The sequence below is a fragment of the Mustela putorius genome, unplaced genomic scaffold (genome assembly GCF_011764305.1).
Source record: "Mustela putorius furo isolate JIRA1106 unplaced genomic scaffold, ASM1176430v1.1 tig00000813_pilon_pilon_pilon, whole genome shotgun sequence".
NCBI lineage: Eukaryota > Metazoa > Chordata > Mammalia > Carnivora > Mustelidae > Mustela > Mustela putorius.
This window is the reverse complement of record NW_025421485.1, coordinates 5,449,271-5,473,763: the sequence shown is the minus strand read 5'-3', so window position 1 is coordinate 5,473,763 and position 24,493 is coordinate 5,449,271. Positions and strand designations below refer to the sequence as shown.

General features: G+C 46.8%; 1 protein-coding gene across 2 annotated transcripts in view; it reads left to right on the top strand.

Moving 5' to 3' along the window:
* The window catches only part of GRHL1 (grainyhead like transcription factor 1), a 51,568-nt gene extending 27,464 nt beyond the window's left edge, over nucleotides 1–24,104 (top strand). Inside the window, exons 9-16 of one of the 2 annotated variants that reach the window (XM_045084888.1) lie at nucleotides 5,482–5,640; nucleotides 12,651–12,702; nucleotides 13,930–14,069; nucleotides 15,729–15,766; nucleotides 17,782–17,873; nucleotides 18,198–18,283; nucleotides 21,248–21,312; nucleotides 22,479–24,104. In XM_045084888.1, coding sequence (XP_044940823.1) covers nucleotides 5,482–5,640; nucleotides 12,651–12,702; nucleotides 13,930–14,069; nucleotides 15,729–15,766; nucleotides 17,782–17,873; nucleotides 18,198–18,283; nucleotides 21,248–21,312; nucleotides 22,479–22,593 — 747 coding nt within the window. In that variant the 3' untranslated portion in view covers nucleotides 22,594–24,104. Of the gene's footprint in view, nucleotides 1–5,481; nucleotides 5,641–12,650; nucleotides 12,739–13,929; nucleotides 14,070–15,728; nucleotides 15,767–17,781; nucleotides 17,874–18,197; nucleotides 18,284–21,247; nucleotides 21,313–22,478 lie in introns of both variants that reach the window. The other variant, XM_045084887.1, reaches the window with a different exon arrangement.
* The last annotated feature ends 389 nt before the right edge of the window (nucleotides 24,105–24,493 follow it).

The window sequence follows — 24,493 nt, the reverse complement described above, 5'->3', positions numbered from 1 at the left end:
GGAACATTAGATGCTCATCTTGAGTAAGATTTATGTTTCATTTATTTGAATAAAAGTAAACTTTTCCTCAAAATCGGTGGCAAGGAAGCATGAAAATGGAGAAAAGGTTATCCCTGTGTGTATTTTATGAAGGAGTGGAATGTGTCATCGTCATCTGACTTTTTACCTCTTTCCCACCCTTGGAGGGGATAGTGCCGTTTTTCTGTGACTGTGTTATAGAAAGTATTTTTGTCTGCACAGTGACTGTGGCCCGAACTTTTGTTTTACCTGGATTTAGGTGACGTGGCCTGTAGTTCCGCCCCTGTGGGCGGTTGTCCATGAGGTAGAACCGATCCCAAGAATTAACGCTGCGAGGAACAGACAGTGCCCCTCTTCTCGGGCCCACGACCTTGAGAACTCTGCCTCGTGCTTCTGCTCTTGTCCTCTCGCCCGTTTGCGGTGCTGCTAATGAGAGATGGTCACCTTCCTAAATAGGATTCCTGGAAACAGCTTCTCCCTTAAGATCTACTCCAGTCCCCTCTACGAGTGTGGGTCGTATTGATAGAGCATATGGTTCCCCACGTAAATGACACGTTAGCGAGAGGTGCTCCTTGGGAAGTCACTTATGTGGAAAGTGGAAATGTTGAATTACAAAAAGGGAAGTAATACTTCCTTGCTCTTAACGACACTACACTGTGATGATGGAAGGGTAAGTTTATTGTTCGAGCACTTAGAGAAGGGGTTGTTCAGATCAGGGCTCAGCAAACCACAGCTCTCTGCAAACCTTGGCCGGCCAGCGCCTGTCAGTGTAAGTCAAGTTTCACGGAAATACCACCACATCCACTGGCCTGTGTATTGTCCATGGCTGCTTCGGCTCTGTTACTGCGGCGTTTAGCTGTTGCACGTCATCCATGAAGGCTCAAACACCATTGGATCCTGTTACAGAAGAAGTCCGCCGTCTCCTGGTTGAGAGAAATACTTGACAGCTGTCACACGCGTCGAGGGCGTGCTTCCTCTCAGCCGTATTCACGCCCTGCTCCCTCTGCATTTTCCTTCTTTGGCGAACAACACATGTGTTAAGCATGTGCTGCGCACCAGGCCTGAGAAGCAGGGCTGACTGAGTGTTCCGTCTGTCTCCAGGGCTCTGCCCCTCAGGGACACCGAGGGTCACCTGAACACACGGTTCACCAGCCACGTCAACCCCTGCGAAAACCGTATGTTCTGGGAGGAAGAAACAGAAGCATCGTTTGATAGATTTTTAATAGGCGTTTTTTCTGGTCACTCTTCTTATGAACTGTGAGTTCTTGAGGGTGTGCGTGACCTTACTGCGTGGTGAGGCTGCGCAGGTGCTCTGACCTTTACCTTTCGGCTGCTTGGATGGATATGACTGTGCCATGGGGCTTACACAATTTTAATGAATGTGATTTTCGATGGGGCTTAACATTTTTTCTAGTGAGCAGACTTGATGGGGAACCTATACATACACGTAGAATCTCTGAACTTCTTAAAGAAAGGAAACCGTATGTTGGGGCTTCTTTTAATCATCTCGAACTCTGGGAGCCAAAGGAGACCTTTGGTGGATCAAAGTGTTAAGTGTAGAGAAATGTTATCACCTGATAGCAGTGGCTTTTATCCTCACTGGTCACTGGATTGCCTGGGGAGCAGTATTAACTGTTTTGGTAAAATTTTTTAAAGCAATAGCCAAGTTGCTTTAAATGGCCTTGTGTCTGTTACCCCCCCCCCCCACCCCAGGCCAGTGAGAGCAGAACCTCTAGATGGGGCTTTACTGCCTCCGGGTAATTCTGACCGAGTCAGGCTGTGAAGCCCCTGAGAGCCCTGGCAGTGCCATGGCGTGTGAGGCTCTGCTTTACGAGGGCCTTAATTCCAGACGAGTAGTTCATGTAATTACTTGAAATGGCACACTTACATGGTTCTTTTAAAATAATCTGATTTGTTTAAAAAAATTGATAAATGTATGACACAAAATTATTGTCACTAGTAAATACAGAGGATTCATAATCATTCAGTATAAATATAATCCTAGGACTCGGGAGGTAGAAGTGATCTAGACATCATCGGACTCACACCTGCGGCGGACAGGCGAGGACCCCGGCCGCGCTCCCAGCACTCCGTAGCGAGGGGGCTGGAGCTCCCACATTTCCATTCGCAGGCCAGAGCAAAGCCTTTCCCGTTGACACCTAAGGCATCTTGCACTCTTGGTAGTCTGTGGTTGGGGCTTAAACGTAGCAGGTGTGTCCCCTTGACTGGCAGCGGCGCGTACGCATGACTGTCCCGCTCCGAGAGGCTTCGTGGCACCGCCCTCGCTTCCTTCCCAGAGGTCTGCGGCCGCTCTCCGCCTTGTACCCCGCGGTACCCTGTGTCCCGGGCCTCGCGCACTTACCTCTTGCTCACTGTTTCCTGGTGGGTGTATGTGTTTATCTAGACAAGGTGGTGCTCTTTTAATATTGGGTTAGGGATGCTGTAAGGGTTCTTTGTTGCATGTAGAAATAATGCCAGGTTTGGAAAGAATCGATTTAAAAAATAGGACAAGAATGTGTGTAAGAAAGTGATGGCAAGTGTCATTCTGAGTAACAGGGGAACATCTCTCTGAAGACTCCACATTTATACTTATCCTGGGGGTTGCTTACTGCTTATTTCTGCTTTGAATAGAAACTTGATGCTGGGAAGCAAGGGGAGGTTGGGCTTTAGGTTGGATTACCGTGAAATCCTCTTGTAAATGGAATACCACTTTGGGTCAGAGACTTCCTGGAATTGTGGAGGGTTAAGTGTAACTTTCCCAGGCTGCTGGTTTTGAGTCCTAAATTGAGCCATGGAGTCTAGAATGATAGAGAAGAATTGAGATTTCCCACTTGGTTATAAACTGGAAAATATGGTGATTTGGTTACTTGATGTGCTCAGTTGTTTGCGTGGACTACTTAACTGTCTTTCTATTTGTCTTTCTGTCTTTCATCTGTTCCGTCTTTTGTCTGTTTCATAACCCAACTCCTTAACTCAGATTTGTAAATTGTCTATGAAGTGTTTCTAACGGCCTTCCGTTGACTAGTGAACAATGGGGGCTTGAACTGCAGAGGTCCCCTTATATGTCACTTTTTTCCAATAAATATATTGGAATTTTTTTTGAGATTTGCGACAATTTGAAAAAACTCACAGACGAACCGCATAGCCCAGAGATAACCAAAAAAGTTAAGAAAAAACATATTGTAAGAATATAGTATCTAATGTGTGTAACATGCAAAATACATGTCAGTTGTGTTACTGGGAAGGCTTCTGGTCAACAGTAGGCTGTTAGTAGTTAAGTTCTGGGAGAGTTGAAAGTTATACGTGGATTTTTGGCTCTTGGGGGGGGGCCGGCAGTTGGTACCCCAACCCCCACATTGTTCCAGGGTCAGTAGTGTAGGAAAAGATATAAAGTCAAAGCACAAAGTTTCTGTAATGGATTTGAAATTCATACATACCACTTTTCCCTATATATCTAGATTCAGGTATTTTTTAAAACAAAAGTGTTTTGCTTATTTGCTGAAAATGGGTTAACTGGAAAGACAAACAGTGGGCTAGAAAAGGCAACCTGAGACCCGGCAGGGGGCTAAAAGTAAGTGTTGAGAAAGCTGTCACATGGAGAATATGAGCCTGGCCTCGAAGTATGTGTGGTCTAGCCGTGGAAAGAAAGCATAAGGCATGTCAGGCGGCAAACCATTCCCGGTAGTAGAGTGCAGTGATCAGGGCAAAAAGTCGATTTGGGAAACAGGTTGCAGTGTCGGTATAAAGGGGTGAGGGGAGTTCTGGATAGAATTCTAGCCCTTTGCTTGCTTGCTTGCTGGCTGGCTGGCTGGCTTTTAAAGATTTTACTTATTTATTTGATAGAGAAAGACATAGCGAGAGAGGGATCAGAAGCATGGGGAGTGGGAGAAGCAGGCTTCCCGCGAGCAGGGAGCCTGTTGTGAGACTCAATCCCAGGACTCTGGGATCATGACCTGAGCCAAAGGCAGATGCTTAATGATTGAGCCACCCAGGCGCCCCTGGCCCTTTGCTTTTTTCTACCTTGGGGACAGTTTAAAAAAAAAAAAATCTCTGGGCCTTAATCTCTGGATTAACACGGTCTCTCATGGTTGTGCAGTGAGATTCTGTCTTTAAAGCAGGTGCCCTGTACAGGTCTGGAAACCTCCGGGGCCCACTGCTGTGGCCTCCACAACACACGTCAGGGTGAAGGGGGACCTCTGTGGAAATGGCGCTGGAGCTGGTGCTCTGCAGATGTGGAGGGCAGAGAGGAGCTCTGGAGGTGACTTAGACTGGGACAGGAGGGACGCAGGAGGAGGAAGAAGGACAAGGACAAAGACGTGAGGCGCGGGGGTGAGCACTAAGCTGTGTTCTAGGGGCCACGAGCAGACCGGCCGGAGTGGAGAGCTAATGGAGGGACAGGATGTTAATGTGGACAAGTTCTCCATCATTGTAGGGTATTTTGGTCTTTTCCTTCTTGGAAATAGTGGATAGACGAGAGCAAGAATAAAACCCCTGCGTTTCAGGATTTGCAAACCTTCTGAAGAGAACGTTCTTTGTCATTATGGTTACAATTTTCTTTCTCCTTACCCTGTGCGCTTCCTTCTCTTTATGTTCTTAGAGGCTCCCCCATCCCAGATTTTCTGGCTTAAACTTCTCCCTGTCTGGGTCTTGGTTCAGCCGGTGGCACTGCACACTACTTGTAGTAGATCTGCCCTTGGTTGTTGGAACTAATAATGTGCTGTTGTCCCCTGGACTGGAAGGAATGGAGCTTAAGGGTCTTCGGTCTCTGGAAGGAACAGATAATTAAAACTGTAATTCCAATACTATCCACTATGTGGTGCTCACGCATCAGAAATAAATTCTGAAAGTAAATGGTTGAAAGGGATCGTGCATTGTGACCTTGTGTGGAGAGGTTAAAATCCATAACCACAAAAAAGGGGGAAATGAAACATGCTTTTTGCTGTACTAAGATTCACTTGAGTTTCTCGTAACAACCTCCAGTGACACTTTAATAATGTGACTCACTGATTCATAAATTCCGGAACATCGGGACATGCATCAGGTAATGTTGTTATCCTAAGAGGTAGCGTGGACAGAAATGCAGGCAGAGTCCCAGAGTTTGTACTGAGCTGGAAAACATCTCTAGATCTCTGTGCTGTTGGTAGCGTTGGTAAAAATGACATCAAGGAAGACAAGCAGATTCTTCCACCGTCTGATGCTAAGTAAAGATTTCGGAAGGGAAGATGGACAGTGGTTTAAAGCTGCTGTCTATTTTGTTCCCTTCAAATAAAGTCTGCCATTCCTATGTCCAGAAGTATTAAAATAATCCCTATATTAAAAAAAAATGTTTCTTTTAAGTGAGAAGCTGAGTGTTTTCATTTAGAACATATTTGAGGAATTTCGGTAATGTTGATATTTTTACGAGCTGTACTAAGGTTGACTGTTGGTGCCTATTGCTTATCATACCTTCTTTTCCCTTTGCAGGTTTTCATCTCTGTGAACTGCTTAAGCACAGATTTCTCTTCTCAGAAAGGTGTGAAGGGGTTGCCTCTGAATATTCAAATTGACACCTATAGTTACAACAACCGTAGCAACAAGCCTGTGCATCGGGCATACTGCCAGATCAAAGTCTTCTGTGACAAGGTAAGACTGTCAGATTGGGGAGGGACAGAGAGAGTAAAGCGTGTGAGAGCCATACTCTTCCTCACAGAGAATACCAGGGTCTTTGCACTATTTCAGTTTGGTATAAATGTATTAATAATAATAGGAGAGCGCGTACTGTGCTCAGTCCTCGGCGTCCCCTCCGCTCCCTGGGGCTTGTAGGCTGCAGTGTTGGAGCTCTGGGGCCTTGTGTCCGAGGGCTCCGTGCGGATGGCCGTGAAGCGCTGCGCTTTAACCAGCTTCTCTCCCTCCGGCCCTTTGACGAGTCGTCAGCCGGCTCACTAAGCAGAAGGTGAGACTCAGAGTCTTCTCTAGAGTGGCAGGTAGGCAAGAGCAGAAAGCATAAGCCTAACGAGTTCAACATAATTTCTTTAATCTGGGGAGGAAACGATCACTTTGGCCAGGTGCAGCGCCAGGGGCCCAGCTGGGTGAACTCCGGACAGAGCGCGTAGCCCCCTGTGTCTTGAAGGCTGGAGACTGTCTTCTCAGGAACTCAGCAGCGGCCCTGGAGAAGCGATTGCTCCACTGACCCAAGGTTGAAGGCGACTTTGACCTTCCCCACTCAGGAAATGTTGGACCATATTTTTTGCCAGTCTCTTTTTTTTTTTGTCCTGTTCGACAACAGCAGCAGCAATAACCCTCTCTGTTACTGAGATTTTTAGAAGGTACTAGAAAACTGGAAGTGTATTTGCTGTCAGAGGTCTGCTGTCCTGATTTTTACACTGGGGACCAGAACACAGTATGTGGCCTCGTTGGAACAGCCGGAGTTCAGAGAACTTTCTCAAACACCCAAATTTAGTAACACGTATTGAGTACCACGTGCCTGGTTATGTGCTAGGCTGTGTTATTTTTCTTTTGTTGCTATTAACAAATTACCATAAACTAAGTGGCTCAAACAACACCATTTTATTACTTCATGGTTCTATAGGTCAGAAGTCTGAGGTCTCGCTGGGCTAAAACCCAGCCGTTAGAACCGCATCTCTTTCTGGCGTCTCTCGGGGAGAATGTTTGTCTACTTTTCTGCCTCCTCGAGGCACTCACATTCTTTGGCTTATGGCCTCTTCCACCTTCAAAGCCAGGAGCCTCACATCACATCCCTCGGACCGTGCTGCCAGTGCCACGTGTCCTCGTCTGGCTCTTCGGCTTCTAGGGACACTTCCATTATCCTGGGCTCGCACACATGGTCTCGGACACTTGTCCTATCAGAATGCCAGCTGATTAGCAACATTAGGTCTCCTTTGCTGTGTTAGCGCACGTTGTCCCAGGTTCTGAGATGTGGGTACGGACATCTCGCAGCGGCTGTTACTTCCCACATCCTCTGCGTTTCTACGGATGTCAAGTCACATGAGGCGTAGAGCAGGCATCTTGGATCCTGAGCCGGAGTTCTCTCCTTCGCCCCACATTCCTCTTATTAGCCAGAAGAAAACCTAGAGAGGTATCCAAAGTCATAAAAACTATAAGCCCCAATTTTTTATTATTTGATTCAATAGATATCAGATCACTCTAATTGTTAGCCCAGTACTTACTGTGTTTCTGATGTATCTCTCCTGGGGCCGTAACCGTGTGTGCGCTGATCCTGGCGCATGGACCCACTCAGAATCTTGGCTGTGTCGAATGATGTCCACACGCATTAGCATGAACTGGAGTTTTCGGCATCAAGACAAAAGCTGTATGAGCAGTTTTGCAGAGAAGGAAAAGTAATGAGTCACAATCTTAAATGAAATTCTTTTTAATATTAAGATTTTTTGAGGGAAGCTTCCTTATTGGTAGCTGATTTAGAAGATGAAACACAGGGAAAGTTTCATGATTGTCTAAAGTTATCTTATTAATCAGTGGTTGTACAGACTCTAGAAACCACTTTTTATTGTGTGAGTGTGCACTAATGTACACTCTGAAGCAGAAAGCCTTCTCTTTGGAGTTGTAAAACTGAGTGTGGTCTGAGATGACACACGATTTCATCTTCTGCGGGTGCTGTTTGCCTCCTCACCTGTTCGTCTCAATCACGTGTGAGAGCTCAGGTTAGCCACAGTCTGGCGTAGCGTGTCCACTGTGCAGGCCAGTCACTGTCTTCTCCTTACGTGTGTGTGAGCTCTGTACCACCGTGAGAGGAGGTCACGCAAAGTCGTGGTTAGGAACTAGGTGTCTGCCCCGGCTGTGCTTTGTGTGACCTGTGTAGGTGCCCACACACCCTCAGCCTTCATAGGCTGGGCTTTCTTTGTAAGGCCCCTGAAAATAGTGCTGACCTATTCTGCCCTTTTGTGGAAGCAGAGATCTGCTCAGGGATGAAAACTGTTGGTCAGCTTTCCCCATGGAGCCCTGACGGCGCACAGCGGTGGTGTGAGCGCTCTCCGGTCGAGAAGTGCCTGGAGGCGTGGGGGGTGAACTTACACACTGTTTCCATCCTGAGGTTTTAATCTCAGAGCTGTTAGATTGAGATATTAAACCCAGTATGGGAAGAAAATATTATGTATCGCTGTGTGTAATTAACTGTCAAAGTCCTTGACTCTTTCAGCCACATGAAACTCCCCCACGACCTCACCCCTGCTCCTGATTCTCCTGCATCTTGTTGTAGCTTCTCTCATCCCTTACAGCTGGGATTGCTTCTGCTCTTCTGGGCTGTCTGGTGCTGCCTCCTCTCCGCGCACTGTCCCGCCTCCCTCCTTGATGCTCTCCCTCCTGAGCTAGGCCTCGCCTATTGTTTGCTGCCTGTCCATCCGTTTTTCTCTGCTGGCTCTTAAAACTCTGACATCTTACCAATCTGATCCACATCCACAGTAGGAAACCAGAAATAAGACATCTCTTGGTATCCTTCAGAGGCATTTACATGGTTTTTCTCTCCCAAGAAGGTTTTTTTTTAGTACGTTATTACAAACTACTCAATGGGTTTGGTAAATGGAACTTTCTCCTATGGCAGAAGCAGCAGCAATTTAATATGTTTTCAGAGAAAACGAGAATAGGAATTGGATCTCTAACCAGTGGAGATTTGGCAGCTTCTCTTTCTACGAGCTTGTGTGTGTGTGTGTGTGTGTGTGTGTGTGTGTGTGTATTTGGGGTTCATCCTTAGAAACATGTCATTGGCCTTTATTTCCCATAGATTGTTTTCTTCAGCAGAGTAATACTCACTGTGGCTGTAATCGGGAACAGATAGATTAACGTTTTCAGTCACCGCCTGCTGTGATGGCCCAAGATCAGCCTCTTCAGTTGTGGAGACAGAGAGTGAAGTAGCATGAGTTTAAATGGCTCTCTGTAATGTCACAGGACTTGAACATTTCTTGCAGAGTCTAATGCTGACGAATTCTTTTAGCTTTTGTATGTCTGAAAAGGATTTCACCTCTGATTTTGAAAAATCTTTTTGCTGGGTATAAAATTCTGGCTGACGCTTTTTCCTTCAATGCTTGAAAGACATGACTCTGCTGTTGTCAGCCTTACATTTATTTTTTTGTTTGTAGAAAGAGTGTGTGAGTGGGAGAAGGGGCAGAGAGAGGGTGAGAGAGAATCTCAAGCAGATTCCCCTCTGAGCGGGGCGCCTGCTGTGGGGCTCAATCTCATGACCCTGAGGTCATGACCTGAGCCGAAATCAAGAGTTGGCTGAGCCAGCCAGGCGCCCCACACTTCCATGTCTAATGAAATACCTGCCATCATCATTATCTTTGTTCTTCTGTACCTAATGTATCTATTTTTCTCTGACTCTCTTTAGATTTTCTCTTTTTACTGATTTTGAGCAATTTGATATTTTTCGTTACATTTCTTGTACTTAGAGTTTGTTGAGTTGCTTGGATCTGTGGGTTTATAGTTTTCATCCTACTGGAACATTTTTCAGGCTTTGTTTCTTGAAACACATTCTTTCATCCTCCTCTGGGAATGCCGGTTGCACACGTACACATACAAGCTTGCGGTCCCACAGCTCCCCGGTGCTGTTCAGTCTCTGGGATTGCTTTTTCTCTCCGTGTTTCAGTTTGGATAATTTCTGTTGTTAATGTCTGAAGTTCTTCAGTATTTCCTTTGCCTTGTCTACACTGCCATTAATCCCATGCAGTGTATTTTCCATCTCAGATGTTTTTGTCTCTGGGAGATCAATTTGGATCTGTTTTATATCTTTCTGGTCTCAATATGTGTGTTTTTCGCTAAGTTTTTGAACATGTGGAATGTAGTTACAACAGCCACGCTGCTGTCCTTGCCTGAATTCTGTGTGGTTTCTGGGCTGGCGTCAGTGGTTTGACAGCCTCCTCCTGAGTTACGCACTCCTGCTGCTCTACCTGCCTAGCGTCTCACCGGCTACTAGCCATGTGAGTTTTACACTGTCTGACACCGGATGGCTTTTTCATCTTCGGAATCCTCAGGAGCTCTGTCCTGAGAGCTGGTGGAGTTCCTTGGAAACATTTTGATCCTTTCAGGTCTTGCTTTTCCAGTTTTGATAGGGGAGTCTGGAGTGGCTCAGTATCAGCTGCTTATTCTCTGCAGCTGAGCTCAGGTTTTCCTGACTGTTCTACCAACCACCCTGTGGATTTTCAGCTTCTCCGGTCTCACTTGTGGGAAGAGGCACTGTTTTCCCTGTGTGAGTTTCAGACACTGTTCTCTAGTTTTTTCTGAGGGCTTTTCCCCCAACCTTGGGTACCTTCCTTACACCTGCTTCTCTCTGAGTACCGGACTAACTACCTGAGGGAACCCTCTGGAGACCTCTGGGGTTCTTTCTCATATAACTCCCCATTGCTACTTTGTCCTGCTTCCTTGATCTCTCTCTGGATTTTCAACTCTCTCTCTTGACCCAGGGAACTCAGATGGAGCAGGCCTCTGGACGTCCCTGCCTGTGCCACAGCCTGGGGACTGGGAAGGCGGTCAGCCCCTGGAGGGCTCATCTTGTTTGTTTCTTTTCTCTCACAGATCCCTGTTCTTTGTTGCTTGGTGGCCCTGGCCTTAACAATCCTTGTTTCCTGCATCTTTATATCTTTTGTTTAGGTTGTTTCAGGGTGGGGGTAGGTCTGTCTGTGATAGTCCCATCTTGAGTGGAAGCACAAACCCCTTATTCTTTATAGATGGAGCCAATAAATACGGAGAGAAATGTCTTTTTTTTTTTTAAAGATTTTATTTATTTATTTGATGGGGGAGGGAGCAGATCACAAGTAGGCAGAGAGACAGGCAGAGAGAGAGGAGGAAGCAGGCTGCCTGCTGAGCAGAAAGCCCAATGCGGGCTCGATCCCAGGACCCTGACATCATGACCTGAGCCGAAGGCAGAGGCTCTAACCCACTGAGCCACCCAGGCGCCCCATGACATGTCTTATTTTTTATTTTATTTATTTATTTTTAAAAAAGATTTTATTTATTTATTTGTCAGAGAGAGAGGAGCGAGAACGAGCACAGGCAGACAGAGAGGCAGGCAGAGGCAGAGGGAGAAGCAGGCTTCCTGCCAAGCAAGGAGCCCGATGTGAGACTCGATCCCGGGACGCTGGGATCATGACCTGAGCTGAGGGCAGCTGCTTAACCAACTGAGCCACCCAGGCGCCCCCATGTCTTATTTTTTAAAACTACTTTTTGGAGAGTGTAATTTATCATCAGAGTGAAGCTATTGTTAGACTCTTGGAAAGAACTGAGAGAGACACAGACCAGCTGTATGATAACAGGCGGGAGGTCGGGGATGTTGACCTGTTTTTCTGTGTCAGGGAGGTGGGTTCTGTGTCAGCATTGCATAGCGATTTTCATGGTGTGTTTACCGGCATGTGAGTGTCTTCATACCTGCTGAAAGGGGCAGAAGGTGGTTTGTATTCTGTTTGGTTAAATGTGGTTTCATTATATAGTAGTGACAGGGTCTGTGGGAGGATTTTCATTGCCCGTCTTTGCTACCAGGGAGTTTATTTACAGAAAAATAAGCTTCTTGTGGAGATTTCACTGGGTGACTTTGTGAAGAAAACTGTACCACCCAGAAATAAATGCTAACAGGTGAAGCAAAGTGATTAATTAATAGTCAGGTTTTTATTATACATGTTTAACTTTAGGTCATGTTTTATAAATACTACGACACTGTCATTCTCTATACAGTTGATGGTATTATGTATCTGTCCTCTCTGATGGATTGGGAGAACACTTTTTCTCTTTCATGTTATTATACAGATTTCTATTTAAATCTTTGCTTTAGGGAGTTATAGTTGGTCCTATCTGTCACTTACTTGATGCCAAGTTCTTGGAGAGAATCCTACTTCCAATGATAACATTGCCCACCTGGGAAAGCACAGTCACAGCAGGGCCAGCTTGTCTATCAGACAACGGCAGTAGTCACTTGGGTTTTTGAAGGCTGCGTGCATGAGCAGATATCTTCAGCTTTTCATTTAGCCTGGCTGCATCCATTGTTGAGGGGAATTGTGCTGTATTTGTTTTTTAAGTAAATGGTATTTCCCCATGATTTCCCATAGTTAAACAGTTTTAAGAACAGGCCTTCTAGGGGCACCTGCGTGGCTTCTTCAGCTGAGCACTGGACTCCTGATTTGGGCTCAGGTCATGATCTCAGGGTTGTGAGATTGAGCCCCGTGTCTGGCTGCACCCTGGGCATGGAGCCTGCTTCAGATTCTCTCTCTTCCCCGCTCCCTCTGCTCCTTTTCCTCCTCCTTTTAAAAAAAATGGGGGAAAAAATAGGCTTTTTAGAAAAAACTACTATGATAAGCTCCATAAATATAATAATTAATGGAGTTTATCTCCAGAATGGAGATATTTTTTCCCATTCCTCAGAAAAGAATTATTTTATTTTTTTAAAAGATTTTATTTATTTATTTGACAGACAGAGATCACAAGTAGGCAGAGAGGCAGGCAGAGAGAGAAGGGGGGGGAAGCAGGCTTCCTGCTGAGCAGAGACCGATGCGGGGCTGGATCCCAGGACTCTGGGATCATGACCTGAGCCGAAGACAGAGACTTTAACCCACTACACCACCCAGGCACCCCAGAATTAAATATTTTAAAGAGGATCAATTAAACAGAATCATGCCTTGTCTTCTCTTGACCTACAGGGAGCCGAAAGGAAAATCAGGGATGAAGAACGAAAACAAAGCAAAAGAAAAGGCAAGTGTACTGAGCCCGGCTCCCAGTTGAATGCCTGTAAGTAGAATGTTTCCACCACCTGTTTCAGATCGTTTCCATTCAGAATAGGGACTGCATCTGTATTTACTGTATCAAGCACAAGACACAGTAGTGGCCACTCGCTGCCGCGCGGCGGTACCATGATGAATGGCTGAGCTAAGTCCTTTTCTAGGGGGAGGGACAGAAAGGGTCCTTGAGTCTTTCCGGAGTTCACATATTTTGGCCCTTAGCTTTAGTTCTGGTTACTGATTCTGGCCCTGAAAAATAACACACCTTCTGTCTGGATGGCTGGTGATAACACTGGGGCTTGTCTAGACTTGTAAGAATCATAATAATGCTCTTGAGAATTCAGGAGGTCTTATTTCTAAATGTAAATGCGTGGTTTTCTAACGTTTCAGAATCTGTAGGGCTCCTGTTTGGACATTTCACCAGGAAAGCTTGCTTTCTTTCCTTATTTATTTATTTATTTGATTGATTTTTTTTTATTGTAATGTGACAAATATTCATATTCACAAAATCCAGTATCTGTCTGCTCTGGGGCGGGGGAGGGGGGGGAGGATGCTGGTCTGGGGCAGGAGCGATTCCTGCTCGGGGCCTCCCTCGGCAGACGTGTGCCCTGCGGCACCGCACCGTGGGCTCCCGGGCCAGCATGGAAGGGCAGGCTCCCAGCTCACCTGAGGGAGAGCTCACCTCTGAGGGCTGCAGGGCAGATGGCAGGGGAGGAGGGAGTCTGTAACTTAATAAATAAAAAACCTAGTCCGTGACCCTCATGCTGAGCCTCTCCGAGGGGAAGTTGAAGCTACAAAGTTATGTTCTCAAGATGGACAGTGCGTTGCTGTCAGAATGTGAACCACTGAGTCAGGCGGCTCCGGTGAAATGACTTCTGAATTATGTTTGTATGGTTGTAAGTCTTAGCCTTTCAGACAAAAAGTAAACATGCTTTGCCTCTGTTCCAGATTTCCCCGGTATGTGTAAAAGTAGCCTTTTCTCTTCTCATTTTGCTAAGATGTTCAGTTGATTTTAGTATAAATGTAACCAATGTATTTCTTCACGTGGGCTGTGATTTTCCTCTTGGCTCAGGCAATGTGAGCTCTTCCTTCTAGAGTGCTGCTGTTTAAGGGCCTTACATTGGAGGGGAATGCTCTAGCCTGCGTCCAGTATGGGTACCGAAGTGGTTGACTAGGGGGTCATCTTTTTTCCCCCCCCCAGTTTCCGATGTTAAAGTGCCACTGCTTCCCTCGCACAAACGGATGGATATCACGGTGTTCAAGCCCTTCGTTGATCTGGACACCCAGCCTGTCCTCTTCATTCCCGATGTGCACTTTGCCAGCCTCCAGCGGGGCACTCACGTAGGTAACCAGGATCCTGGGGCGGCCGCGAGAGAAGGTCTTTGGCATTCCTGGTAAACAGAAGCCAGTGTAGAGAGTTTTGACCAGTGTTATGGGCCAGCCTTCTGGAATATTCTGTTGGGTGATACACTGTCCTTACAATAAGGTGGATGTAAGCCTTGTTGACAGGAATGAAGTACCAAACCTGTGAACTTCACTCTGTTTGTCTGTGTGTGTTTATGTCATAGTTTATTTTTAAATTGTTAGAATAGTAACAGTTTGGAGTCCGGATCTATGATCTTGTGCATTTAACTTATATGGTTCTGGGAAGGAGGGAACAGCCACAGGAAGACTTAGGGTAGGTAACCTTCATGGCAAAAAGAACATCCGCCTGAGTGGCTCAGTTGGATTAGCCACTGCCTTTGGCTCAGGTCATGATCCCACGGTCCTGGGATCAAGTCCCACATCAGGCTCCTTGCTTGACAGGGAACCTGCTTCTCTCTTTGCCTCTGCCTGCCTCTCTCAACCTGCTTGTGTGCATGCTCTCACACACTCTCTCTCTCTCTCTCCCTGTCTCTCTCTCTCTGATAGATAAATAAATAAATAAAATATTTTTTTTTAAAAAAGATTTAAAAAGAAAAAACAAAAAAAAGAGCATCTGAAGGCTCTCCTCATTGTATCAGTTACTGAATCATAGTTGGCACATACACAGCCGTATCTTGGCAATTAATATAAAAGTTCACAACTGGCCACACCTGCTTTGAGCAGAAGCTTAGTAGAGAGAATAGCCTGGCCCGCGTGGGGCCTGCTTTCTCTGCGGAGCTCAAAACAATATGAAGAAGGTGGTCTCCCGTGCACTTCGTGCACGGATGTATATGGATCAGTGAGTTTTTAAGTTTTGGGGATTGGGAGGGTATTGCCAATGTATCTTTCTCTCTCTTTTTTTTTCTTTAAGGTTTATTTATTTGAAAGACTGAGTGCGTCGTGGGGGGAGGGCAGAGGGAGCGCGAATCTCAAGCAGGCTCATCGCTGAGCGTGGAGCCCTGCGTAGGCTCCATCCCTGACCGCTCACAGCAGCGCCCCCGCTACTCAGCGCTCGGCCACGTTGAGGGTCCGGTCTCCTCTTTGGTGCTCCCCTTTCTGACCCAGGTTGCATAGGGAGCCTTTTCTCTGAAGGCCGTTCTTCACTGCCTCTCGAACTTTCCATGTGCTCAGACATACCTCAGAGATCATGATCTGAGCCGATGTCAAGAGCCACCCAGATGCCCCAACCATGTCTCCAGTTTCTAATGAGAAGCTTTGGGGCGAGCAGGGGTTGACAGACTTTTCCTGTAAAGGCTCAGAGAGCAAATTCTGTAGGCTTCTGGAGCCACATGGTGTCTGCTGTGACTCTTCAGCTCTGCCGCTGCAGTGCCAGATGCCCGGGAGTGAGCATGTCCGTGCACCAGTAAATTTCTGTGAACAGGCATCGGGCCCCACTTGGCTCATGGGCCCTAGTTGGCCATTCCCTGCTTTAGAGGAGTTCATGCCCAGAAGGATCTGGTTATTGACAAATAAGGCTAAGAGATTTTGGACTAGACTAAATTCAAAATTATTTTCATTTTAGAAATAAGTTACTTATGGTGTGAAATATTTTGAGCATATGCTAGAAAACAATTTTTTTTTTTTTTTTGGTCTTAGGTCCTTCCCATTGCCCCAGAAGAACTGGAGGGTGAAGGGTAAGTTTTATGTTTTGTTTTGTTTTAACAAATTCTTTTTATTTTTAAACAATCTCAAACTTAAAGAAAAATAGCAAGTACAATGCAAAGACCTCATTTTTTCCTGAGCCGTTGGAGAGTCAGCTGCAGACTCCATGACCTGTCATTCCCAAACACCTTGTGTATATTTCCTGCAGATGGGGACAGTCTCCCACATAGCGGAGCCAGGATAGTAACAAGACGTTCCATTCAGGTGTTCCCATAATGTCCTTTATAGCAGAGGAGGCTCCTGCGCAGACTCAGACTGTGTGTGTAGTTGTGTCTTTATTCTCCTTCAGTCTTGAACAGTCTCATCTTCTTGACTTTCCTGACCTAATACTTTTGCAGTCAAATGCTCTACCACTGAGCTATAGCCCCGACCTAATACTTTTGAAGATTACGAGCCGTTGCTTTGTAGAATGTCCTCTAGTTTGGGTCTCTGTTGTTCTGTCATGATTAGACTCAGGGAATTATGCATCTTGGCAGGAGTGTCGTAGGGATAACGCTGCGCTCCCCGTGTGTCCTGTCACGTAGCACGGTTTTGGTCCCCCCCTCGTCCCCCTCCCCGCATAGTGTGGTTCACTTTGATCACATGATCAAGGTGGTGTCTGCCAGGCTGCGCCGCTGCGAGGGCACCCGTCCTCCTTTTGTAGTAAGTCTGTAGTGGGGAGGCGCTTTGTCGCTAGGTGAAAATTTCATTCCTCATCAGACTTTTAATTTCTTCCTTTTTTTTTTATCATCAGTATGGACTCCTAGTTTCCGGCTCTGTTCAACAAGTTGCAAATCATTTCTTTTCTTTTTTTTTTTTAAAGATTTTATTTATTTATTTGACAGACAGAGATCACAAGCAGGCAGAGAGAGAGGAGAAAGCAGGCTTTCCGAGGAGCAGAGAGCCGGATGTGGGGCTTGATCCCAGGACCCTGGGATCATGACCTGAGCTGAAGGCAGAGGCTTTAACCCACTGAACCACCCAGGCGCCCTTGCAAATCATTTCTGTCATCTAGTTTGATCAAATTGTTCTAGAAGGTCCGTTGGTCCTTCCAGCTACTCCTGAGCCCTGATGCCCTCCCCCCCCAGCTCCCTGGGTGCTCCCTCACACCCGCGCCCAGTGTCTTCCAGGCACTGGTGCTTTCCCTTCCCCAGCCCGAGGGTCCGCTTCTTCTCCAAGAAGCCCTGTTCCCTTTCAAAGAAGGAAGCTGGCCCTGGGTGTGCTCCTTGCTGTGGAGGTGTCACTGCCCCTGACATGCGGTCACCCTCCGTGGCCCACTTGGGCCCTGACTGCCCATACAGGGACACCCCCTGCTCAGCACTCAGCCATGTCCGGTCCCCTCTTTGGGGCTCCCCTTTTAGACCCGTGTTGTTGCGTAGGGAGCATGTTCTCTGAAGGCCATCCATTTCCTCTCAGACTCTTCGTGTGCTCAGACGTACCTCAGGTGCTTTCACGGGAGGCCTGGGTGTGCGCTGGAAACTAAGACAGACTGAGAAGCCGAAGAAGGCACAGCCCCTATTCTTGACGTGATCCTTCTGCTTGAAACCAAGCCCTCTTCCTTCATTTGCATTTTCAGTTATGGTGCTGTTTCCTGGCTCTGCGGTTGTGCTTCCCCCCTTTGTTGACATATTCTCTTCTTTGTTGCCACCTTTATACGTGCATGTGTGTATGCTTGTTATTATCTCAAATCCTACTTCCTCTATAAAATGCTTCCTGAAAAGCAGCTCTGTGTTGCTGAGAAGCACTTTGCTCTAGTGTCCGAGCAGTGCAGAGCGTCCGGCAGCCGACCCGAGTGTATAGTCCCAGCTCTGCCCTTGAACAGCCCGAGCTGGTTCAGTCAGTGTCTTTCCTTGGGCCTCAGATTTTCCTCCACAAACTAATGGAGCTGGATCAGAAAAAGAATGAAGGTCATTTTAAATCTGAACTTCAGTGGTACACCCTGAAGCTCTTTGTTTCCACAAGTGGTAGAAGTTGGAGTCACTAATCACATCTTTCGGATTGCCTGCAGCTCTAACTTGAAAAGGGCTCCGTATGGATCGGAGGAGGATTTTTCGATCGCCCCTGCTGCTAAGCTGACTCGGCTAGAAGAACCAAAGAGAGGTGCGTCGGCTTGCAGTCCTGGGGGAGCTGTCAGAGAGAAGGGGATTCCGCATCTGCCAAAAGCATGACGTGCTCAGGCCAATCTTGTGTAGCCTGACTATCTTGAATCAGACCAGCTCTCGGCTCAGAGCTTGGACTTACCCGAGAGTTAAAAGAAGCTGAAAGCTGTGTTCCTCCAGATGGATTGGACATTGGTTCATGTTCACTGTTCTTGATGTGTGTCTTTTTAGTTTAACCGGTATCTAGGATCTGTTCGCTCATTTTGCTCAGATGAATAACTATGTCCTTTTTCTTGCCCCCTCCTTATTGCTGGCTGTGGATTAGTGCTGCTCTACGTACGCAAGGAGTCAGAGGAAGTCTTTGATGCCCTGATGCTCAAGACTCCATCTCTGAAAGGCTTGATGGAGGCTGTAAGTAGTAGGAACTTGGAAACCCTCCTGCGAAAGTTAAACCTACTGAAGTAGAATCCTGCTGAAACACATTTTATCAGACCACCCAGATTCCTTGTTATGGAAATCTCTGAGGCCTGTGCCTGTGGCACAGCCCAGGTTTCAACCTGTCTCGTGGGGCCCTCAGTCGTCTGCAGGGCCTTCCCCACTGGGCCTCACGCCACTGCACCCAGCATACTAGTTGGTAGAAGTAACTTCTGAGTAACGTCTTATCAACCGAACTGATGGCTTTTGTGCTGATCAATGAGATAGGGGGGCTTTTTGGTGGGGGGAGGTTGGGTTTTGTTTTTGTTTTTGTTTTTAAGATTCTATTTATTTTAGAGAGAGAAAGCCAGTATAAGCAGGAGGGGCAGAGGGAGAGAGAGAATCTCAAGCAGACCCCCTGCTGAGTGCAGAGCCTGACATGGGGCTCGATTCCAGGACCCTGAGATCATGACCTGAGCCGAAACCAAGAGTTGGATGCTTGACCAACTGAGCCCCCAGGCACCCCTGAAATAGTTTTAATATACTTGGTTAAAGGAAGACTGCCATTTAACAAACCATTTAGAAGCTCACAAAAATTATTTTTAATCAAATAGAAATCTTTACAAACTTCCTGCATAAAAACAATGGCTCCTGGGTCTGCCTTTGAAACTCCTGATCCTGGGGAATGACCAAGTTTATATCAAGTCCTTAGCCAAAACCTATTTGAGAAAATTTAGACATGGAGCCACTGATAACCATAATCTTTCCCACTAAGGCCTCAGCACTGAGCAAACTGACCCCAGCCAGCCCTGCTGGGACATCAGCAAGAGTTGGCGTGAGGAGGAGGCCATTTTAGCTTTGCCCCAGGATACAGTTCAAGGAGTCAGCACTGTGTCCTGCTATTAATCAACTCGCTAGAAATCACAGACATCTTCAAGCTCAGAGCATGCGCACCACAGGAAATGGGTTTCCCCCGGCTCCCCTGACAGCCACGGCGTGCTGAATTCCGCTAACACGTGTTACTAAGCGCCTGCTTGGCACCAGGTTTTGTTCTAGCTGCCAGAGTCATGAGAGTAGGTGACACGTTGCCGAATGGAGCTTCGGGTCCAGAGAGGAGGGTGTGGACAAGAAAGTAAGAAACTAAGAAGTAATTTTCCAGGCACTGATAAATGCAGTGACAAAAAATAAAGCAGGGCGAGCGAACAGTGGGCTGGGGGGAGCCATGGTCTCTCGGGGTCCCGGGGCTCACAGGCATCTCCAAGCACATTCCCTCCCCACAACGAAACCAGCACCACCATCAGCCTCGGCTTTCTGTTGTTTTTCAGCTTCGGGCGGTTTTTCCTACGTTACTCTTTTTTTTTTAAGATTTTATTTATTTATTTGACAGAGATCACTAGTAGTCAGAGAGTCAGGCAGAGACAGAGGGGGAAGCAGGCTCCCCACTGAGCACAGAGCCCGATGCGCGGGGCTCGATCCCAGGACCCCGGGATCGTGACCTGAGCTAAAGGAAGAGGCTTTAACCCACTGAGCCACCCAGGCGCCCCTACATTACTCTTTCTTACCTTGTCTTCTGGTAACCTTTCCTCATTTCTCCAGAACCATGCAAACTCTTAATTAGGGAGAGAAAGGAAGTAAAGAAGGCTGAGTCTTACTGTGCAAATGCATCGTGCTCAGAGCCCATCAAGAATTCGTCAGGGTTGTGTCTCTCTCAGGCCTGGGGTTTCCTAACTGATGCTTCATAAGTGCGCGAGGAAGTACGACACAGTGATACAAAAAAGAAGTGGATGCTTGGATGATGGGAGCTTAGATTGGGTTTGAACTGGGTATTTTGTTAGCTTGAAAGCGGTCTGCAGGTTGGCCTTCCGAGGCCCCCTTTCTCAGTGCTGCTTTGAGCTTTGCTCTTCAGATGGTCGATGGTAGCCCCAGTTTGGGGATGGTCTGCACAATTCCAGATAAAGCATTTGGTGTAGATGGAGTCAGCTTATCCTTGGATTAATTCATCCTCTCTCCTTAAAGACAGCCTCTGTGCTTTGACAGGAAACCTGCACACTTGACACTACCCTGATTCTACTGCTCAGTCGGCACCTTACAGATCATGGAAGGGGGTGGAAGGCCTGAGGCTCTGGAGGGCCCAAGGGCCACACCCCAGTGGCCACGGCCACATTAACCTCCTGGTTAATCACGGAGCCTCATGGGCTTTGTGAGAATCTGTGCTGCTCTCAGAGAGGCTCTCGGTAGAAACGGGCAGAGGCGCAGTCATGGTTTATGATCAGGGACCTCGACGTATCTCCTAGGCTCTGGGACATTCAAGCATTGTTTCCTTTGCGTGATTCTGTATCTGAAGTGAACCCCTGCTCTGTGCTGGACACGCGGAGTCCTCGCCGCAGCCCCGCACTGCAGGGAATCAGAGCTTCTCCCTCCTGAGCGGGGGAGGCGGAGGGTCAGAGCTGAGTCAAGGCCGCTGGGTCGGACTCCAGAGCGGGGCCATTATGGGCTTGAGCAGAGCATGCGCGGTGGTGTGACCCACAGGGCAGGACCCCGACTGGAAGCCATGGGGCTTAGGTCATCAGGTTGGGGCCCTGTGGCCACGTCAGGGTCACAGGAGCGCCGCGGATGGGAGCTGTGGGTCCCCGGGGAGCAGAGCGGCACTGAGCAGCTGCACACTTCCTTCTGGAAACCTAACAGTGCTCTAGAGCGTAGTCACGTTCCAGAAAGAGGACCACATAACCCACAGAGAGCCATCAGTACGCTAGGGGGTGGTGACAGGCTGGTGACCACTGCTTCCTCCAAAGGCAGGTAACCCCCCCCACACACACACACGGTCTGCAGGCATTTCCTGTACTGCCGTGCACGTGAATTTTTGAAAGACAGAAAACTGAGTGAGTGTCCCATAGTATTTATAGTGTGTGTTTTAAAGCCTCGAGATCAGCATTTTGTAATTATTTTTCTTTGTTCTTTTAGATCTCAGACAAATACGATGTGCCCCACGATAAGATTGGGAAGATATTCAAGAAATGTAAAAAAGGGTAAGCATTACCTGGCATTCCTAGTACTTCTAAGTAATGTTAATATTCTGTAACATTAGTGGAATTCACATGCATTTGTGCCCAGTTTAGAAAAAGTTACAGGAATGTGAAATGCGGGGATATATTTTTCTTAAAATATCCACATTAAATTGATCTGCCTTTCTAAGACATCTTTGTGGACCTTTTTTTTTTATTTCAAGTAAGATTTTTATTTGCTCTTCCTGCACTTGGTACCAGTGAAGCAGCTCCAAATCCCAGAGCACGTTACGAGATTGAGTCAGGGTAAAAGCAGACATGGCCCCGTTTGTTGTGCCCCCGGCATGAGTCAGGCACTGGACCAGGCACTTGGCGTAGTACTTGACTTTCACTTTAACCTTTGAGCCAGGCTGGGCATTCATTAGTTCATAGACCTGGCAGCTGAGGCAGAGAGCCTGTGATGTCCAAGCTCAGGTAGCAGGTTAGTGCCAAGGCCATGGTTCAGGTTCAATCTTTGCTCCCTCTACTGTGTTCTCCTGTCCTGGACTGTGTTTTTAATCATAAAACATTGCTCCCTGGCCCCGAAATTAATATTTTTAGTTTCATTTCACTCAAGTGACTCTGCTACTTGATATGGGTAAGCAGAGTATAGCATAAGAATCATTGGGCTTCATTCTAAAGCAAATCGTAATTGGAATTTTGTGGATGAGCCTAGTGGGAAGGGTCAGACTTCCTAGTAGTTCACTTAAATGTTGAGAATAACTTGCCAGGGAAGAGAACTGGTCAGGCAGCTGTGGCTTCAGATCCCATAGGTTAATTGAACTAATATGCTTTCTAGAGCTGGATCAGTGAGGTGCTGCTTCTGCAGACTTATTCTGGCATTGTAAGAGCTCCTGTCTATCGAGGGAGTCCTACATGCTGAAGTAATAGCAGGAGATAAGCTAGTATGCTTTGTTTCACCCCGGGCCCGACGCTATTCGAAGGGCTTTACTGGGGTCCCTCATGTAGTCCTCGAACAGCCTTACAAGATAGGCCCTGACACTACCTCCGCGAGGGGATGGAGGCTGCGGGAGGTTTTGTAAATAATGTACCTCCCATGTCGCAGCTGGGACGGGCCGCGCTGCCCGTGAGACCCAGCCTGCCTTCCAAACGGGCAGGAATGAGGAGACCTGTCTTGCTTCTCCTCTCAGGATTCTGGTGAACATGGATGATAACATCGTGAAGCATTACTCCAATGAAGACACCTTCCAGCTGCAGATCGAAGAAGCCGGGGGGTCGTACAGGCTCACGCTCACGGAGATCTAAGGGCACGCTGGCCCACCTCTCCCAGCGAGTTCAAGGAAGGTTACGTGGGCCTCACTGTTTGGCCCGCCGCAGGTACACCGCGGGGAAGGGTGGAGGTCAGCGGAAGGGACTCCTTGCGAGTAGGAGGCGGCACTACATTTGGCTCGTAGGTCGCGTTCGACGTACCACCTCAGCATGTCCAGACGACAGAAATCCATACGCCAGTATGTTTGAATTTTCGGATATCAGTATTCTGATATCATTACTTAGGATTAAAAGTGAAAACTGTGTTCTAAGGTTTAATGGACTCTCTGGGAACCTTTGGAATATCTGCTCCATTATTTATAAAACTATTGGGCTATCTACCTTGTCTCTTCAATGTTAGTGGGCCTGCTCACTAGTACAAGCCAGAAAAGGCAATGGGCTTGGGTTTAAGGATTTTGCCCTCGCCTGCTCAGCGTAGCTCTGACTGCCTCAGGGTGGTGGTAGTGGCCTCCGAAGAGGCGAGGACTCGCCCTTTCTCCCTCAGCCTCTTGTCCTCCAGAAAACGTTTACTCAGATAGGGCATGTTACTGAATCTTCCTTTGCAACTTTCTTGAATGTGTCAAAGAACTGAAATGGGTCACCGTGTGAATCAGTTAAGCTAACGCCGCGTTGTATATAAGTGCAATACGTTTTTGAAGGCCTGTGTCTGTAAATGTGTATATACGTGTCTTATACAAATAGATAATATATAACCGTGGTGTCTGTACATAGAGTGAAGAGATGCAACAAGGTCTACCTTGAAGACTTTGCCTAAATGAAAGGTTAAGTTATTTTCCGTCGTGTATACCAAGCAGATCGAGTACTGTGCTTAGCGGAGCTCACTGAAATGTTCCGGCGTGTTTTCCCAGACAGCGCTCATAGAGCATAGCAAAACCTTCGCAGACGGCAGAGATTCTCTTTGCTCTTGAGAGGGTTGTTACTCAGATCTCCGCACCTGTAGCCCACGAAGCATAGGGGAAACACTCCTGCAGCTCCGCTCTGCTGCGCAGGCTCATGGCAGCCGTGCATACCTGCGGGAGTGGATATGCGGTCTTTCTGAAACGCGTGGCCTTGTCGGGTACCAGGTGATGCATCCTGACGTGGAGACCTTCCTTGTCTTCCTCCTGCAAGAAGTGATTTCTGGGTTACCGTGTTCCAGAGCCTTCAAGCTTTGATCTTCTCGTATGCTAACGATTCTAGGAAGCATTCATGAGTTTATGAGACCATGTGACTGTGCCAGGGGAGCATTTTTTGTAAACATGTTTAAATATATAAAGTACTAAAAAGTGTAATTTTATAACAAAATCACAGGGATCTCGGTTCAGGGAGCTAGAATAGGTCTATTTGTATAAGTAGGATTGATGGTTACATTTTTACATTAAACTATTCTAATGAAGTATGTGAACTAAATTGCTGGTTTTCTAAGACAAGATATCATGGGACACGGGTCATAACTATTTTATATTTTGTTTTATGAAATAAATTTTTGTCTCTCTTATTGTTTTTAATTGTATCTTTGAAGATATATTTTAAAACCAAAGGGATTAAATTTTATATGTTTGTTTCACAATATGTCATTTCCCGTTACTCCATTTGATTTTATCCTTTCATTGGTCACTAATGCAGAATGTGAGATCTTAAACTAGTAGAGCCAAAAAGAATCTCCGTAGTATTGTCTCAAACGGATAGTCCTCTTTTCCTGCATCTTAATTTCTCCTTACAGGTGTCTGAAATGGCCCAAGTAACTCTTAAATAAGGGAGCCCTGAATAATTTTTCAGCTTGTTACGAAAATTTAACCACTAAAGCTGAAGGTGTACACTTTTAGACCCTAAAATCTTAAGGGTTCTTAGCTTTTAAAAGCTTAACAGAAAAATGTTTGGCTTAACAATCTACCAA